The 18,503-nt window shown below is 40.1% G+C and overlaps 1 protein-coding gene across 2 annotated transcripts in view; it reads left to right on the plus strand.

Annotated features, from left to right (window-relative positions):
- Nucleotides 1-2,297: 2,297 nt before the first annotated feature.
- The window catches only part of GRIK1 (glutamate ionotropic receptor kainate type subunit 1), a 381,656-nt gene continuing 365,450 nt past the window's right edge, over nucleotides 2,298-18,503 (plus strand). For both annotated transcript variants that reach the window (XM_044251035.1, XM_044251036.1), the window contains exon 1: nucleotides 2,298-2,516. In XM_044251035.1, coding sequence (XP_044106970.1) covers nucleotides 2,399-2,516 — 118 coding nt within the window. In that variant the 5' untranslated portion in view covers nucleotides 2,298-2,398. The remainder of the gene's footprint in view (nucleotides 2,517-18,503) is intronic.

Consider the following 18,503-nt stretch of genomic DNA (forward strand, 5'->3'; position numbering starts at 1 on the left):
ATCCCCAGGAAATTACATAACTTAACCAAGGCTACAAATCTAGAATTAGGTAAAAACCAGGATTCAAACACTATTAGTTCAAAAGCTGACCTAATTCTAGACTTTAGGTTCTCAAGATCTAGGGATGCAGTCTTTACTATCTATTGACCCTGGATGTAGCAAGAAAACAACAACAACAAAGTCCTCTATCTTTATATTTATTTTCTCACTAAGTAATCCAAATAAATACTCATTTTTCAGCTTTGAAGCATCAGTCCTTCATCAAGTCCTTCCTAAATTCCTATAATGAGCTTAAATTTCTCCTTTTATTCATGCACGAAGTATCATTTTCTTTTCTTGTAACTCATCACATTTCCTCACTATCTTTGAGTTTCATCATAGTAGCAGCCGTATTCGGGCTGTTGTCTCCAAGGGCTTGGCACAATGCCTCCCACAAAGTAGGTGCTTAATATGCACTGAATGAACCAGTAAATGATTGAGTGAATAGAGTGTCTGACTCCTTTCTGAAGCAGACATACCATTGTTTGACACTTTCCTGGCTTAGCAGTGCTCCCACCCACACACACAAAAACTGGGTGAAATATACTCATCTTACAACTTCCATCCAATCTTCTTATTTTTCTTATTTCTTTTCACTTAACTAAGACTACTTTCTTTTAACATAAGAATTCTTCAAATTTCTGAAGATAACCAGCATATGTTCCTAATTCTTCTTGGTTTTATAAATCCATGCATAAGATGATATCCTAAATCTAGACCAATCCTTCTTCTTCTCTATGAATGTGTTCTGCTTTGGCAACTCTCATCCCATAGTATCCGGAACTAGGCCCACCACTTGAGGTATGAACTGACCACCTTCCAGTGGTGGGGTTATAATCTCCCTTGGAAGACAGGTGGTGCATTTTTGCCCAGAAAGGGTCTTCAGTAAAAAGTAGTTTCTGGTCCACATACAAGGTACTCAGGTATTTGGTGAATGAATGAATGAATGAGTGAGTGAATCTCAAGATACAATAGATTTGTTTTGTACTTCCTTTTTACTCTAGGCTGGTATGTCTGTAGACATGTTCTTCCAATAGATTGACTCAGTTTAGGTCAGTTTTCCAAAATCCATACTTAGGGGGAAAAAAATAATCTATGAATGTTAGTGCACAGCTAGCAACCATTTATATAGAACATTTCCCAGGAAGCTCTAAGGAAATTAAACCAAAATGATCAAATGCTGATGATTTCCCCACGGAACTGTCCTTGTCCTTCTACTGAGAAATAGTCTCCAAACCTACATAGCTAAAATAGCCTGTCTTCCAGCGTTCAAACGTGACAGTCAAAAGAAATCAAGAAAAAGAGTGGCGCTGGAAGCTGCCCCTTTCCCAGTTCTGCATCTGTAAATGGAAGCAATTTTACAAGAGAATATCTCGGGATCTGACTAGAAAAGAAGCCACTCTAATATTAGAGTACTGGAGGTTTCTCCTTCTCCTCTTCCTCTTCATCCTTGTCAGAGTTAAAAACAGGAGCTCTGCTATTCTCCGAAATGCTGGCGTCCAAGAAGGCGATTCTCCATCTAGTGATGAGGAGAGTAGTAGTTGGTCATCTCCACGACCCCCTAACAGGGACACAGGGACATAACCAATGAGGCCCCTTGTCACTCACAGCCCACAGCGGAGACTGCCTCCGTCCCGACCAGTAGATCAGATTTTCTCGGTCTCGAGTCTGCAACACTCCATCGACTTTCCAGCAGCGCAGCGCAAAGTTGAGGGAAAGGGGGAATGTGCGTGCCTGTGTGCGTGTGTGAGTGTCTGGATCAGGGGTGTTGGGGCGGGCAGTAAATCAAGGGTGGGGCCAGCGAAGGAGGGGTGGTTTGGAAAGCAAGGATTGAGAGAGGCGAGAGCGTGGCTCCGCTCCCAGTTAACCTGCAGGCGCCCAGCCAGCTCGCTCAGAGCCCCTGCACCAACTCACCCAGTACCCTTTCTCCTTCCTCCTCCTCCTTTCCCCTTCCCCCCCTTCTCTCACTGACCCCTCCACCTGCCCCCCACTTTCCATCGGACCAGAGGACGAATGAGCAAGACGTGCCCGCAAATTGGGGCAGCAACTTTCCTCAGCTGGTCTCTTGGCTCCGGGAGCCGGAGCGCGCTGATGCTCCGCGGTCTGCGGCCCATGGAGGAGGAGGAGGAGGAGCAGTGATGGGCTAGCGGCAGAAGCGAGGAGCCCGGAGCCAGCCCAGCGCCGCCTGCCAGCTCCTTGTTCCCACGCCCGCTCCCTCGATCTCTCTCCGCGGGGAGCGTGCAGGGAGCCGACGCCGAGCCTCCCGGGGAGGATGAGGCAGGGAGCCGGCCCGAGCGGGCTGCATCTCGCGGGCGTGCGGCCGCGGCTGGGTCTCGGCAGGAATTAAGAAGCTGGGAAGATGGAGCGCCGCGCACTCGTCGCCCAGCCCGGGCTCTGGACCAGAGACGCCAGCTGGGTACTCGTCTATTTCCTCTGCTACGTCCTCCCGCAGACCGCCCCGCAAGTACTCAGGATCGGTGAGTGCGCCCGGGGAGAGCGCTCCGGGCTGCCGGCTCGCGGGACCTGGCCGCTCCCCGCAGCCGGCGCGAAGGCGGCGGGTCCCGGGGAGGCAGCGCGCGCCGGCGCAAGGGCAGAGCCAGGGGGTGGCGAGGGCAGCGCGCCCAGGAGGCTCCGAGAAAGGGAAGCCGCGTCACCGCTGCCCTCCTGGCGAGTGCCGGGCTTCCCCGAGAGGGATGGTTGGCGGGCTTTTCAATCCGGGCTCTAAGAACGCGGGCAGGAGTGCAGGGGGCCAGGCTCGCCCGCGCGGGCACCCTACTCCAGGCGCGGGGTCGCGCGGCTGCAGCCAGTTGCTTTGGGCGCGGAGATGCGCTCTCTGGGCGTCTGGATGGACGTCGGAAGTCCAGATGCGCCGCCCAGGTCCCAGGCAACCCGGGTTCCTGGTACTCGCAGGCATGTCCAGATGTCAAGAGTAAAATTCGGGAACTACAGGGATTTCCTAGAAGCTGGTAACCCCAGCCTCCAAGTTTTCATCCCCAAGTTGGGTTCTTCTACATGGAGCCTCCGAAATCTGGAGGGTTCCTCCAGAGTGGGGCAGAGGCCGGCTCTGACTCTGGCTGAGAGTTTAAGGAGTGGAGTGGATAGTCAGTCAGTACCAAGAGCAGGTACCTAAGTGTCCCACTTGATCCCTATCTACCATGCCTGCCTGCCACTAAGAATGACCCAGTATCCATCAAGATAACTCCCTGGAAGACTCTGGACTTCTTTCTCAGGTGGGATAAAAAAGGACTGGAAGCCTGGGTGTAGGAACTCTGGGGCGGCCTAAAGAGAGCAAAAAGCAAGGGCAATAGAAGAGTTGGGGAAGGGGGTACTTTGCTAGTGTGTGGTCATAAATCTACACGCACAGCACCCACCACCATGGTTTAGTGGAGGCACTGAACTTCTAGGCTGAATTTCTAGGCTGTTGGGGGAGGGGTGTGTTCAAAAAGCTCTTTGCCTTCTTTAATATTCTTCCTTTCATACTAAACCCAATTTCTGTTCCCTTGGTCTCAGTTTCTCCTCTCCCTTCCCCAACCAACTGTGCTTCTTAGGGACACAAAGAGAGAGAGACACAGGTGAGGCTCAGATACCCCATGGGTCTCCCAGTTTCTCTAGTCTCCCACTTGAGGTAGCAGGAATGAGGTCCTGAGCTCTAAGGTCTTCTAATTCACACCCTTTCCTGGAAGCCACAGAAAGTGCCCAGAGCATTGCAAGCACTCACCAAGTGATTCCCCTGAGCAGCTGAAATTTCTCACTTTACTGATTCTGACCCGCAGTTAGCAAACCTCTTTCCAAAGATTCAGAAACTAGTTCTTGTCACTCAACATCACTATTAAAGAAAAAAAAAAAAAAAAAGTCACTACTTTGAAATGCATTTTCTCTAGGCATGTGGGATCTAATTTTCAAGAAAAGAAAAGATACTGAATGCTAATTTTTACTGCAGATATGTTTTTCTAGATTATGGATAATGATAATGTGCATTTTTGGATAATTCAGACTGTCTGTTAAAAGAGTTCCAAAGTATTCCTTTCACACACACACACACACACACACACACACACAGACAAATACCACTCAAAACCAAAATATTCTTCACCTTAGATATGTTCTAACCTTAACATCTTGATTTTTTTTTTCCTGGATGCAGTGAGCCCTCCATGATCCAAAAACAAATTCCTTTTAACAATACTAAATAAGTGATGAACGTGTGTTACAATTTCCAACGCTTATTAACTTAATAGGTGTTTTGCTTATACCTTATATATTTTAAAAGAGACAAATCTAGATGTATAAGAACAGGTTATGTCAGTCAATAACCCTCTTTCCTATATAACAAACTTAAGATAGCATTTTCCTCCCCTGCATTCCCCAAATCTAAAGAGATTTCCAGAAGGAGTGGAAGAGGATGTTTTAAAACATACTTGTTCACAGATATGAGTATTTATCCAAGCAATTATACTCATCCATTTAAATGTGGTTTTCAAAGTGAAAACATCCCAACATGATTCACTGACCTTAAAATATATGGTACAAGATAATGAGATTTCTTTTTTCTAAATGGGAGCTGAAATGCATAAAGTAAAATTGCATGGCCTGATGCTGTTTATGTGCAGTACAGATGTCCTAACTCCTTCTGGCTCAGAGTGACCTGTGTTGGTATGAGCCCTACCCTGTATGTACCTCAGGATGATGCTTACTTTTAAACGGACATTTCAGCACCATGGAAACCAGCCTTAACTCAGAGGAAACCTGCCTTTTTACAGGGAGCTTCTTATGTCAGCCAAGTCCAGTACTGAATACAAAATATCAAAGGAGTTAGGGGCTAAGCAAGTGTGTGAAGTCTGTGTGTCTATGAGTGTGTGCACGTGTGTATGTGTGTGTGTAGGGAAGGAAAGAGAAAAATTGAAATGCATTCTTTTTCATCTCTCATCTTTTTTTCCCTTTCCCACTAACCATGAACTCTCCAGCCAACCAACCAGAAATAGGGGCTTTTGATTATTGACTCCCATGTTTTCCAGTAACTTAAAATGTCTAAAGCATAGCATTAATCTTAGGCACTTTGCACTGTTTATATGAAATGACACTTAAATGCTTGAATGAATTATTTAGCGGTCTACTTGCTTGTGAGCGTCTGCTTAAACCTGAGCTATTGAGGGATGTGAATGAAAGGTAAAAAAATTAAGATAAATCCATGCGTGCTAGTATTGGAGAGGTCATTTAATATGTACATTTGCCTGGTTCTCACACATATTGTGCATATCTGTTGAAAAGTTTAATCAACCTCACACAACAGTTTAGGGACATGAAGGGAGTCCCGTAGGATGGAGGTGCTCTAAATGTTACCACTGTACTCCAGAGGTTTCCCAGCACCCTACATGGAAGAGAAATATGGCTAGCTGCTGGGAATTCCCTAGGGAATGCTGGGTCTTCCCTTCTTCTCTGTATACTCCAGTGTACCCTAAAAACCAGCTAATCTCCACTCTCCTAACACCACACACACACACACACACACACACACACACACACTTTAGCTTCAGAGTCACATGGCCAGCCAACCTATAACTAATAGTCACAGCAGGGTCTAGGTGACCTGAGTAGATAATAACACACCTCCATTAGTAGAAATAAGAAAAGAAATGGAAAAGAAAGGAAAGGAAAGGAGAAAAGAAAAAGGGAAAAAGAAAAGAAGAGAAGAGAAAAACAACACCATGTGCATATGTAATTTCTGAGACAGATTTATCCTATTTCTAATAATAATCATAACAGAAAGATATATTTACATCCTACATTTTTACATATCATCTTAATATCCACAGTCATAGAGGTGGTGGTAAAAGAATAGAGTTAAGAGGTAAGTGGTGGGAGCCAGACTTTCTGTCACATGATTTGTTGTCACAAAGCACAGGTTTGGGTCCCCTTTCTAAGACTTACTAGATAGGTCAGCGAGAGTTATTCAGTTTCACCGAGCCTTCATTTTGCATCTGAAAAATCCAACTAAAACAACTGCATCCTCACGGTGACATTGGTAAAAGTACCTGAAATAGAATATGAAAGTACTTGGAACAGTATTTGGATACATTAGTTGCATTGTAATCATTTTATTGTTTTGTTTTCACTTTTTTTAATTATTTACATTTTATTCCTGAACAGAGAATCAGTAGTAAATGTGGGATATTTCTGTTACACATTTAATATTTCAGAGCCCAAATCTCTTCTGCTGTGAATTAGCTAGGCAAACATATCTACCTTTACTCTTTCACAGGGAGAGGATCAAATAAACAATTTTTAGGACTTGCAAACAAACCATTAAAAAATGTATTACTACTATGCAATTAAATATAGCATATAAAGAGAAATATTGTGGAAATTTATATGGAGAGTGTGGAAAGTTAAATGACAATATAGTTATCCCAATGCTCTTATTTCCTTAAGAGAGATCCAAATGGATTTTATTTTAATTATCAAGTTGGTCATAACATCATCTTTTAATATTTGACGCCAAAGATCCCCAAAGTTCCAAAATATGTTGCCTACGTATGTGTTTGTATATTTGCTTCCATGTACAAAAACTCAAAACTTTATTCTTTAGAAACCATGTTCTTTCATCATTTTAATATTCATTCTTCACTCAACAGCTTTTTACTACATGCTTACTTCGCTACTATGAGACAGAAATAATTCTAGATGCAAGACATACAACAATGGGGGTGCCTGGGTGGCTCAGTGGGTTAGGCCTCTGCCTTAGGCTCAGATCATGATCTTAGGGTCCTGGGATTGAGCCCTGCATCAGGATCTCTGCTCCAAGGGGAGCCTGCTTCCCCCCCTCTCTCTGCCTGCCTCTCTGCCTACTTGTGATCTCTCTCTGTCAAATAAATAAATAAAAATCTTAAAAAAAAAAGACATACAACAATGAATGAAACAGGCAAACACATCTGACCCCTTAGGCTTATATTCTGGTGGTGTGCACTGTATATAACCACTGAAGTGTTTCATCAGGCCCAATACGGACATTTGATTTTTTCATTCCAAATGTTATACTCAAGAGAGTTAGTTTTCAGTTCATTTCTGCCATTGACTTATGACATCGGTGGCATAGTCTACATGGAATAAGTTTAAGTCCCCAAATGCACAGAAGACAGAGAGAGTGGGTTCATTCTGCCATACCTGGAGCAGAAACTCTTACCTTTGTTTGGGCAGATCTGTTCAGCCTCAGGTAGATTTTACTCAGACAGAGCAGGGTGGTGTTGGTCTTAACATCAACTTGAGAATGCCATTAGTCCTTGAAAAATCTGAGAGAGAAACTGTCTTTTAGCATGATGGAAAGAGAGTGCCTGGATAATGGGAACATATTTCTGCAAATGAGCAGCTCTTTTACTATATTACCTTCCCTGCATAATTCGTCTTTTTCTTTTATATTAATTTTACAATCCCAATGTTTATACTATGTTAAACGTCAACTGAGGCTAAATTTCCTATAGGAAATGGTTTCTAATTTCCAGTTTTCAGTGAAAACACCATGACTTGGTAGTTTTGCCTAAATTCAAGTGCTGGTTAGTAGAAATGCCAGAACTTGAAACTAGTTTTCTGCTCTCAAGTTTCAAGCTACTTGCATTAAAGTATGTGGTATTGTGTATGGATTTAGCAATGCAGTTACATAACTATTTAAGCTGAAATCAAATATAAGAGAGATGAAATGTTGCTCTTAGGGATTCAGGGATAACCACATAAATCAAAGTTAAAGTAATTTATATTTGAGCATATTTTAGGCAATTAGCAAAAAGGAGATATGGTATTATTATTTGATTCTCCATAATTTCACTTATGAGGGGATTAAGGAAGGCAATCCAGTTGGAGGGGAAAGCCTTGCTCCTGAATGCCTAGCAAACACACCATTTTTAGTGAAATCCTACACTTCATGGACCTGTTTTGAGGGAGAATTGATGGAGATAGTCTGGTGGTGGTAATTTTCCATAGCCTCTCAATCCTCTTCCATTGTTCCACTGATAATTAACTGTATAATCTAGGAAATGTCATCTATATCCTAAAATTTTCCAGAAGTTATGTCTCCTAGAAGAAGGAGTGAAGAAGAACTCCAGGTAGAAGGAGTTCTTTTCTACCTGGCTTTTCCTAATTGGCTGACCTTGAAAAGATTGCTAACATGTGTTTTTTGGGGGGAGTGTATGTGTGTGTGTGTGTGTGTGTGTGTGTGTGTGTTGTTAGCTAGAGAAGAAGTAGTCACAAACTCATGGGTTTGTTGCAAAGATGAAATGTGGTATCATATGTAAAATGAGGGTCATATGGTAGAGTTGACCAGGGTACCTCCCTCTCTCTCTCCCTCCCTGTGAATGAACAGGGCAATTTTGTGCTCTAGAATAATTTATTTGTGTGGCTAACTAAGTGTGGAGAAATGTTGTCACTTAGAGATTCATGAGGTGGGTGTGTGTATTAAAGGCTCTTTGTGATTCTGCACAAAGAAACCTGTTTCTTTTTCTAAATCCAGTATTTCCTACATTTCGTTATCAGAGGACTCTTACTTGAATCACAACGACTAATGTCTCACCGACTCTCACTCCTTAGAACATATCTCAGAAAACACTGGCCCATAAAATCACTGAAATTTAAAACTTCCACATATCAGAACTCACATGACCACACATCCTACTACTTCTTCAGTCTAACCAAAATTCAGTCCACTCTACCTCAGAACTTTTAATAAAGCTTTAGGAGTACAATTGACCTTTGAACAGCACAGAGGTTAGGGGCATCAACCCCTGTGCAGTTGAAACTCCTCATGTAACTTTTGACTCCCCCCAAAATTTCACTGCTAGTTGCCTACTGTCCACTGGAAGCCTTATTAATAACACAAACTGTTGATGAGCTTAGATTTTGTAGCTGTATGTATTATATCCTATATCCATATAATAAAGAAAGCTAGCAAAAAGAAGATGTTAAGAATATCATAAGGAAGAGAAAGTACATTTAGGGTACTGTACTGTATTTATCAAAAAAAAAAAATCTGCATGTAAGTGGACCCATGCAGTTCAAACCCCTGTTGTTCAAGGATCAATTGCACATTTAAATGTTTGGATACTTGTTGTTCTCTGTTATATTAAAAACATTTTAAATACCACATTACCTATGCTGAAAGGTATATAATTTTTATTATTGTGAAATGTGACATGGGGATATTTTCCTAATTTTTTTTCTCTAGTCTTGCTTTTTAACATGATTTTTTTATTAACATATAATGTATTATTTGTCCCAAGGATACAGGTCTGTGAATCATCAGGCTTACATATTTCACAGCACTCACCATAGCATGTACCCTCCCCAATGTCCATAACCCAATCACTCTCTCCCTATCCCCTCCACTCCCAGCAACCCTCAGTTCGTTTCATGAGATTAAGAGTCTCTTGTGGTTTGTCTCCCTCCTGATCCCATCTTGTTTCATTTATTCCTCTCTGCTCCCCACAACCCCCCTCCCTGCCTCTCAAATTCCTCATATCAGAGAGATCATGTGATAATTGTGTTTCTCTGATTGACTGCTATAAACATTCAGGTGCATGTGCCCCTTCGGATCACTACATTTGTATCTTTAGGGTAAATACTGGTGCAATTGCTGGCTCATAGGTAGCTCTATTTTCAGCTTTTTGAGGGGCCTCCATACTGTTTTCCAGAGTGGCTGCACCAGCTTGCATTCCCACCAACAGTGTAGCAGGGTTCCCCTTTATCAACATCTGTCATTGTTAATTAGTTTTAGCCACTCTGACTGGTGTGAGGTGGTATCTTATTGTGGTTTTGATTTGTATTTCCCTACCAGTCTCCCTTTTAAAAGAGTTGGGGGGGAGCAGATATTTTCCCCAGAAGCCTCCAGAATTCTTGTCAATGTCTCTACTGACCAGACTTGCTCATGTTCTCATTCTTAAGCTGAGTATTGACAAGCAAGAGGAGATCATCCCAGCTTTCCAAAGAAGCACTTGGTCATATGGAAGATGTTGGGTTGTTGAACAAAATGGATGTTCTATAGATAAGAGAGAGTGGGCTGATCATTTGTTGAGTGGATACAATATTGACCATGAGGAATAGAAAGAAAACAGGGGATAAGCTTCAAACAGTGCAATTTGACGAACTGACTTCTAAATGGTGTATGTCATTCATCTAATGTCTGGTGAACCAGAGACACTTGGCCTCCTTACTGACTTGTCCACTATTCCAAACTCCCATCAGCCTTACTATACTTCATTCTACCTCACTTTGTTTGTACTATATTGCCGTGAATTCTTTGTTTGCTTTAATTTATGCCTTATCTCACCAATTACATCTTCAGCATCTTAAGCTCAGGGCATTATCTTCTTTGTCCTTCCCTTTTCCTTCTTCCCTTTTCCTTCCTATATTTCTTATAGGCCATTTGTTTATTTCTATATCTTAAGATTCTGATGGATATTAGGGTTCTGGATACAGTTCTCAAAGGATGGGAGTAAGTCCTTCCCTATGTGCCTATTCTGTGTTCAGCACAGTGCCAGGTTCATTGTAGGTTCTCAGATGCTTGTTGAAGACTGTGTAAATGAAAGAAGCTGGAGAGTAGTGTTGGAGCACCAAGCTTAGTGGTGCCCCTAGGATGCAACAATGAAAGAGGCTGCTTATTTACTTTTCTAGTGAGCCCACATTTTAGTTTTTTATGGTCTAAAATTATCATGAAAATATATCTTTATCTAAACTAAAGCACTCTTTACTATGAAATATACAACCCTAGTATTTTTAGTTATCCTGGTTTTCAATAGTCTTCAGAGAACTGTTCTTGTCACCAAAGGACAGGTCATAACAGCAATACAGGACTATTCTTTCCCTCTCTGTGGTATGTGCCTTATCTGTTTCCTATCTTTTTTTTTCTTTTTAAAAATTAATATATAATGTATTATTTGCCCCAGGGGTACAGGTCTGTGAATCATCAGGCTTACATATTTCACAGCACTTACCATAGCACATACCCTCCCCAATGTCCATAACCCAGCCACCCTAGCCCTACCACCCCCACGCGTCAGCAACCCTCTGTTTTGAGATTAAGAGTCTCTTATGGTTTGTCTCCCTCCCGATCCCATCTTGTTTCATTTATTCTTTTCCTACCCCCTAAACCCCCCATGTTGCCTCTTAACTTCCTCATATCAGGGAGATCATATGATAATTGTGTTTCTCTGATTGACTTATTTCACTCAGCATAATACCCTCTAGTTCCATCCATTGCAAATGGCAAGATTTTATTTCTTTTGATGGCTGCATAGTATTCCATTATAGCTCACATCTTCTTTATCCACTCATCTGTTGATGGACACCTAGGTTCTTTCCATAGTTTGGCTATCATAGACATTGTTGCTATAAACATTCAGGTGCACATTCCCCTTTGGATCACTACATTTGTATCTTTAGGGTAAATACCCGGTAGTGCAATTGCTGGCTCATAGGGTAGCTCTATTTTCAACATTTTGAGGAACCACCATACTGTTTTCCAGAGTGGCTGCACCAGCTTGCATTCCCACCAACAGTGTAGGAGTGTTCCCTTTTCTCCGCATCCTCACCAACATCTGTCGTTTCCTATCTTGTTAATTTTAGCCATTCTGACTGGTGTAAGATGGTATCTCATTGTGGTTTGATTTGTATTTCCTGATGCCGAGTGATGTTGAGTACTTTTTCATGTGTCCATTGGACATCTGGATATCTTATTTGCAGAAGTGTCTGTTCATATCTTCTTCCCATTTCTTGATTGGATTATTTGTTATTTGGGTGTTGAGTTTAATAAGTTCTTTATAGACTTTGGATACTAGCCCTTTATCTGATATGTCATTTGTGAATATCTTCTCCCATTCTATCTGTTGCCTTTTGGTTTTGTTGACTCCTTTGCTGTACAAAGGCTTTTGATCTCAGTGAAATCCCAATAGTTCATTTTTGCCCTTGCTTCCCTTGCCTTTGGTGACATTTCTAGGAAGAAGTTGCTGTAGCTGAGGTTGAAGACATTGCTGTCTATGTTCCACTCAAGGATTTGGATGGATTCCTGTCTCATATTGTTGTCTTTCATCCATTTTGAGTCTATTTTTGTGTGTGATATAAGAAAATGGTACAGTTTCATCTTTCTGCATGTGGCTGTCCAATTTTCCCAACACCATTCGTTAAAGAGACTGTTTTTTGTTTTTTGGGTTTTTTTTCCCCCCATTGGACATTATTTCTGACATTGCTTTGTCAAGATTAGTTGACCATAGAGTTGAGGGTCTATTTCTGGGCTTTCTATTCTGTTCCATTGATCTATGTGTCTGTTTTTGTGCCAGTACCATACTGTCTTGATTATTACAGCATTGTAATAGAGCTTGAAGTCTGAAATTGTGATGCCTCCAACTTTGTTTTTTTTTTTTTCAACATTCCTCTGGCTGTTCAGTGTCTTTTCTGGTTCCATATAAATTTTAAGATTATTTGTCCCATTTCTTTGAAAAAAAATTGATGGTTATTTTGATAGGGAATATGTTAAATGTGTAGATTTCTTTAGGTAGCATACACATTTTCATAATATTTGTTCTTCCAATCCACGAGCATGGAATGTTTTTCCATTTCTTTGTGTCTTCCTCAATTTCTTTCATGAGTAATTTATAGTTTTCTGAGTACAGATTCTTTGCCTCTTTGGTTAGGTTTATTCCTAGGTATCGTAAGGTTTGGGGTGCAATTGTAAATGGGATCGACTCCTTAATTTCTCTTTCTTCTCTCTTGCTTTTAGTGTATAGAAATGAAACTGATTTCTATGCATTGATTTTATGTTCTGACACTACTGAATTCTTCTGTGAGTTCTAGCAGTTTTGGATTGGAGTCTTTTGGGTTTTCCACATAAAGTATCATATCATCTGCAAGGAGTGAGAGTTTGTCGTCTTCTTTGACTATTAGGATGCCTTTTACTTCTTTTTGTTGTCTGATTGCTGAGGCTAGGACTTCTACTACTATGTTGAATAACAGTGGTGAGAGTGGAGATCCTGCCATGCTCCTGTCCTTAGGGGAAAAGCTCTGTTTTTTTTTCCCATTGAGAATGATATTCACTGTGGGTTTTCATAGATGGTTTTGATGATATTGAAGTATGTACCCTATATCCCTACACTCTGAAGAGTTTTGATCTAGAAAGGATGCTGTACTTTGTCAAATGCTTTTTCAGCATCTGTTGAGAGTATCATATGGTTCTTGTTCTGTCTTTTATTAATGTATTGTATTACATTGATTGATTTGCAGGTGTTGAACCAACCTTGTAGCCCAGTAATAAATCCCACTTGCTTATGGTGTATAATCCTTCCAGCGTACTGTTGGATCCTATCAGCTAGTATTTTGATGAGAATTTTGCATCCATGTTCATCAAGGACATGATCATCAATTCTCCTTTTTGGTAGGGTCTTTGCCTGGTTTTGGGTTTTGGGATCAAGGTAATGCTGACCTCATAAAATGAGTTTGGAAGTTTCCTTCCATTTCTATTTTTTTGGAACAGTTTCAGGAGAACAGGTATTCTTCTTTAAATGTTTGATAGAATTCCCCTGGGAAGCCATCTGGCCCTGGCTCTTGTTTGTTTGGAGATTTTTGATGACGACTTCAATCTCCTTACTGACTATGGGTCTGTTCAGGTTTCCTATTTCTTCCTGGTTCAGTTTTGGTAGTTTATGTGTTTGTAGGATTGCATCATTTCTTCTAGATTGTCAACTTTGCTGACATATAGTTGCTGATGATATGTTCTTATAATTGTTTGTATTTCTTTGGTGTTGGTTGTGATCTCTCCTCTTTCATTCATGATTTATTAATTTGGGTTCTTTCTCTTTCCTTTTTCATAAGTCTGGCTAGAGGTTTATCAATCTTATTAATTCTTTCAAAGAACCAACTCCTAGCTTCTTTGATTTGTTCTACTATTCTTTTGGTTTCTATTTCTTTGATTTCTGCTCTGATCTTTATTATTTCTTTTCACCTGCTGGGTTTAGGCTTTCTTTGCTGTTCTTTCTTCAGATCTTTTAGGTGTAGGTTAGGTTGTGTACTTGAGACCTTTCTTGTTTTTTGAGGAAGTCTTGTATTGCTATTTACTTTCCTCTCAGGAACGCCTTTGTTGTGTCCCAAAGATTTTAAACAGCTGGCTGTGTTTTCTTTGCATTTGTTTCCATGATTTTTTTTTAAATTCTTCTTTAATTTCCTGGTTGACCATTCATTCTTTAGTAGGACGATCTTAATCTCCTTGTATTTGAATTCTTTCCAACTTTCCTCTTGTGGCTGAGCTCTAGTTTCAGTGCATTGAGGTCTGAATATATGCAGAGAATGATCCCAATCTTTTGGTATCTGTTAAGACCTGATTTGTGACAGAGGATGTGATCTATTTTGGAAAATGTTCCATGTCGACTACAGAAAAATATGTATTCTGTTGCTTTAGGATAGAATGTTTTGAGTATATCTGTGATGTCCATCTGGTCCAGTGGGTCATTTAAAGCCTTTATTTCCTTGTTGAGCTTTTGCTTAGATGATCTGTTCCATTTCAGTGAGGGATATGTTAAAGTCCCCTACTATTATTGTATTATTGCCAGTGTGTTTCTTTGAATTTGTTATTAGTTGGTTTATAGTTGGCTGCTCCCATGTTAGGGGCATAGATATTTAAAATTGTTAGATCTTCTTGTGGACAGACCCTTTGAGTATGATATACTGTCCTTCCTCGTCTTTTATTATAGTCTTTGGCTTTAAATCTAGTTTATCTAAGGATTGCCACCCCAGCTTTCTTTTGATGTCCATTAGCATGGTAAATTGTTTTCCAAGCCCTCACTTTAAATCTGAAGGTGTTTTTGGATCTAAAATGAGTTGATTGTAGACTGCATATTGATGGGTCTTGTTTTTTTATCCATTATGATACCCTGTCTCTTTTGCTTGGGGCATTTAGCCCATTTACATTCAGGTAACTATTGAAAGATATGAATTGAGTGCCATTGTATCCCCTGTAAGGTGACTGCTACTGTATATTGTCTCTGTTCCTTTCTGATCTGTTACTTTTAGGTTCTCTCTTTGCTTAAAGGAGCCCTTTCAATATTTCCTGTAGGGCCAGTTTTGGTGTTTGCAAATTCTTTTAATTTTTGCTTGTCCTGGAAGCTTTTAATCTCTCCTTCTATTCTCAATGAGAGCATAACTGGATGTAGTATTCTTGGCTGCTTATTTTTTCTTGTTTAGTGCTCTGAATATATCATGCCAGTCCTTTCTGGCCTGCCAGGTCTCTGTGGGTAGGTCTGCTACCAATCTTTCTACCATTATGTGTTACAGACCTCTTGTCCAGAGCTGCTTTCAGGATTTTCTTTTTGTTATTAAGACTTGTAAGTTTTACTATTAAATGATGGGGTGTAGACCTATTTTTATTAATTTTGAGGGGGTTCTCTGTGCCTCCTGGATTTTGATACTTGTTCCCTCCACCAAAGTAGGGCAATTATCTACTATAATTTGCTCCAATATACCTTTTGCCCCCATCTCTCATTCTTTGTCTTCTGGGATCCCAATTATTCTAATATTGTTTTGTCTTATGGTATCACTTACCTCTTCAATTCCCCCGTGATCCAGTAGTTGTTTGTCTTCTTTTGCTCAGTTTCTTTATTCTCTGCCATTTGGCTTCTATATCACAAATTCTCTCTTCTGCCTCATTTATTCTAGCAGTATTATCCATTTTTATTGCACTTTATCATTATTAATAGCCAAATTTTATTGCACCTCATTAATGTTTTTTTTTTTATTTCAACTTGGTTAGATTTTAGTTCTTTTATTTTATTTTGGGATTTTATTTCTCCAGAAAGAGATTCTCTAATATCTTCCATGCTTTCAAAAGTCCAGCTAGCACTTTGATAATCATCATTCTGAACTCTAGTTCTGATATATTACTAATGTCCATATTGATTAGGTCCCTAGCTTTGGTGGTGTTTTATTTTGGTGAGTTTTTCTGCCTTGTCCTTTTATCCAGATAGAATAGATGAATGAAAGAACAAAATACTAAAAGAGTGGCAAAGACCTCAGAAAAATATATGCTAACAAAATCAGAAGAAACCCAAAACTGGGGGAGAAGAAAGGGTTAAATCAAATAAATAAATAAATAAATAAACAATAAAAATATGTATTAGACTGGTGACTAGAACAGAGCCATCTACTTGATTTTGAGTGTATTCTAGTGTCTTAGAAGAAACTACCTCTCAATATTTTAAGAAACAAATTTCTATATATTCAAACATAAGGGTAAGCATGATGAATGGATGGAATATGACTGTAAAGATGAAAACTTAAAAAAATTCTAAAAAAGGAATTGATGAGATAGGAAGTTGTTTGGAAAAAAAGAAAGAAAAAAAAGAGGAGAAAATGTCATCACTAAAACAAAGGCATGCACTAATTTAGGGTATATTTTGATCTATGAGAAAAAATTTTATCCCAAATTTTAAAGGAAAAAAAAACCTATATGTATACCAAAAATAAGGTTAAATACAATGAAGGGATAAAATATGACTTTAAGAATGAAACTTTAAAAAGATTTTTTTTTCAAATGGTATTGATAAGGGGTGCCTGGGTGGCTCAGTGGGTTAAGCCTCTGCCTTCAGCTCAGGTCATTATCCCAGTGTCCTGGGATTAAGCCCTATATTGGGCTTCCTGGTCGGCGGGAAGCCTGCTTCTCCCTCTCGCACTCCCGCTGCTTGTATTCCCTCTCTTGCTTTGTCTCTCTCTGTCAAATAAAGAAATAAAATCTTTAAATAAATAAATAGATAAATAGGTATTGATAAGATAAAGTAGCCTAAAGATGTTAAAACATGAAAATAGGAAAGAGGAAAAGTTAAAATAATAGATAAGGAAACAAATTTAAAAATTTATCTTTGAAAGACTAAAGGATCATGGGAATAAAGCCAAGAATTCTATGTGTTGCTTTCCCCTAGCTCGGGAGTTCTGCAGTTCTCATTGATTGGTGAACTCGGTCTTGGCTGAATGTTCTTGCTTATCTTCTGGGGGAGGGGCCTCCTGCAGTGATTCTTAAATGACTTTGTCTGAGGCAGAATTACACCACCCTTGCCAGGGGCCAGGTTAAGTAATTTTCTGGGTGTGCTCTTGGTAGCTTTTGTTCCCTAAATGTTTTCTGTAGAACTTTGGAGGATGGGCCTCCAAATCTCCAGCTGGAGTTTTTGAGAGCTCAGAGCCCCACTCCTCAGTGCACCCTCAGAGAAAGCAGTCAATCCCTCCCATATTTCTGGTCTCCCACCAGACTCCGTGCTTACCTGGCCTGTGACCGAGTGTTTCTATCTCTGGCACACGGCCCCATTTGGAGTTTCCAAACCCAGAAGATTTCTACAGTGCACTCCTGCATCTCTCCTGCTGGAGGAAGGAGGGGGTCTCTCTGGATCTGCTACTTGTGGGGTCCCTGCTCAAAGAGCAATAGTCTGTGCCTCAGATCACATTTTAAGGTAACCGCATGCTGAGAGCCCACTGCTCAACTGTATCTCTGCTGCTGGCTTCCCCACTCTGATACCTGGGAGCTCTACCACACTCAGACATCCCTAGTCTTTCTGTGACCTTGCCAGTCCTGAGACCACATTGTCTCCGTGAGGGCTGCTTCCCCAGCTTAGCCTCTGGAGCGATGTCCTTCAGTAGAGCAGACTTCTAAAATTTCTGATTTTGTGTATCACTGCTCTCTGACTTACCAGGAGGTGGCCCCTCCCCCCACGGTCCATCTTCCCCTGGCTTTGGAAACATTTCTCCACATGTCCTACCTTCTGGAAAGTGGTCTATTTTCTGTTCCTAGAATTGATCCTCTTCTTCTCTTCTATCTCCTGTTGAGTTTGTTGGTGTTCAGAATGGTTTGATAACTATCTAGCTGAACACCTGGGACCTGATGATATTTCAGTCTCCTACTCCTCTGCCATCTTGCTTCTTCACATGATTTTAAATGGAAAAATCATATTATATTTATAATAGATTTTCCAAGAATATAATCTGTAATAAGCTATAAGGCTATCTATATTTAAAGTTCAACCACCTTATTTCTTTTTAAAGGAACATCTGATTTTTTCAAAGATCAATTTTCATGGAGAAATGAAAGCATTTAAAATAAAAAGAAATGTATACAAGCTACATAAACTTCATGAGTTTGTCGTGATTTGCTGCTGAGTTCAAGTTGTCACATCAAATTGGAAAAACCTATAATCTTATTACATCAACATTATAGTATTAGTAATAATAAGCCAAATGTAAAAACTGGTTTATCCTGGAGGAGAAAACAAGAAAAGAAAAAACAATAAAGAGGTAAAAATATTTATTTTGTATTTATGTTATTTGTGAACTACTAAAAAAAATAAAAATTAAAATCTATAGATAACTTCCTCAAGTCACTTAAATGATACTTCATTCTTTTTGTTCATATTAAAAGTTTAAGATTTTTTAAGACTGTAATTTTGTTTAATGCTGTGTTA

Source organism: Neovison vison, chromosome 6 (genome assembly GCF_020171115.1).
Source record: "Neovison vison isolate M4711 chromosome 6, ASM_NN_V1, whole genome shotgun sequence".
Lineage (NCBI taxonomy): Eukaryota > Metazoa > Chordata > Mammalia > Carnivora > Mustelidae > Neogale > Neogale vison.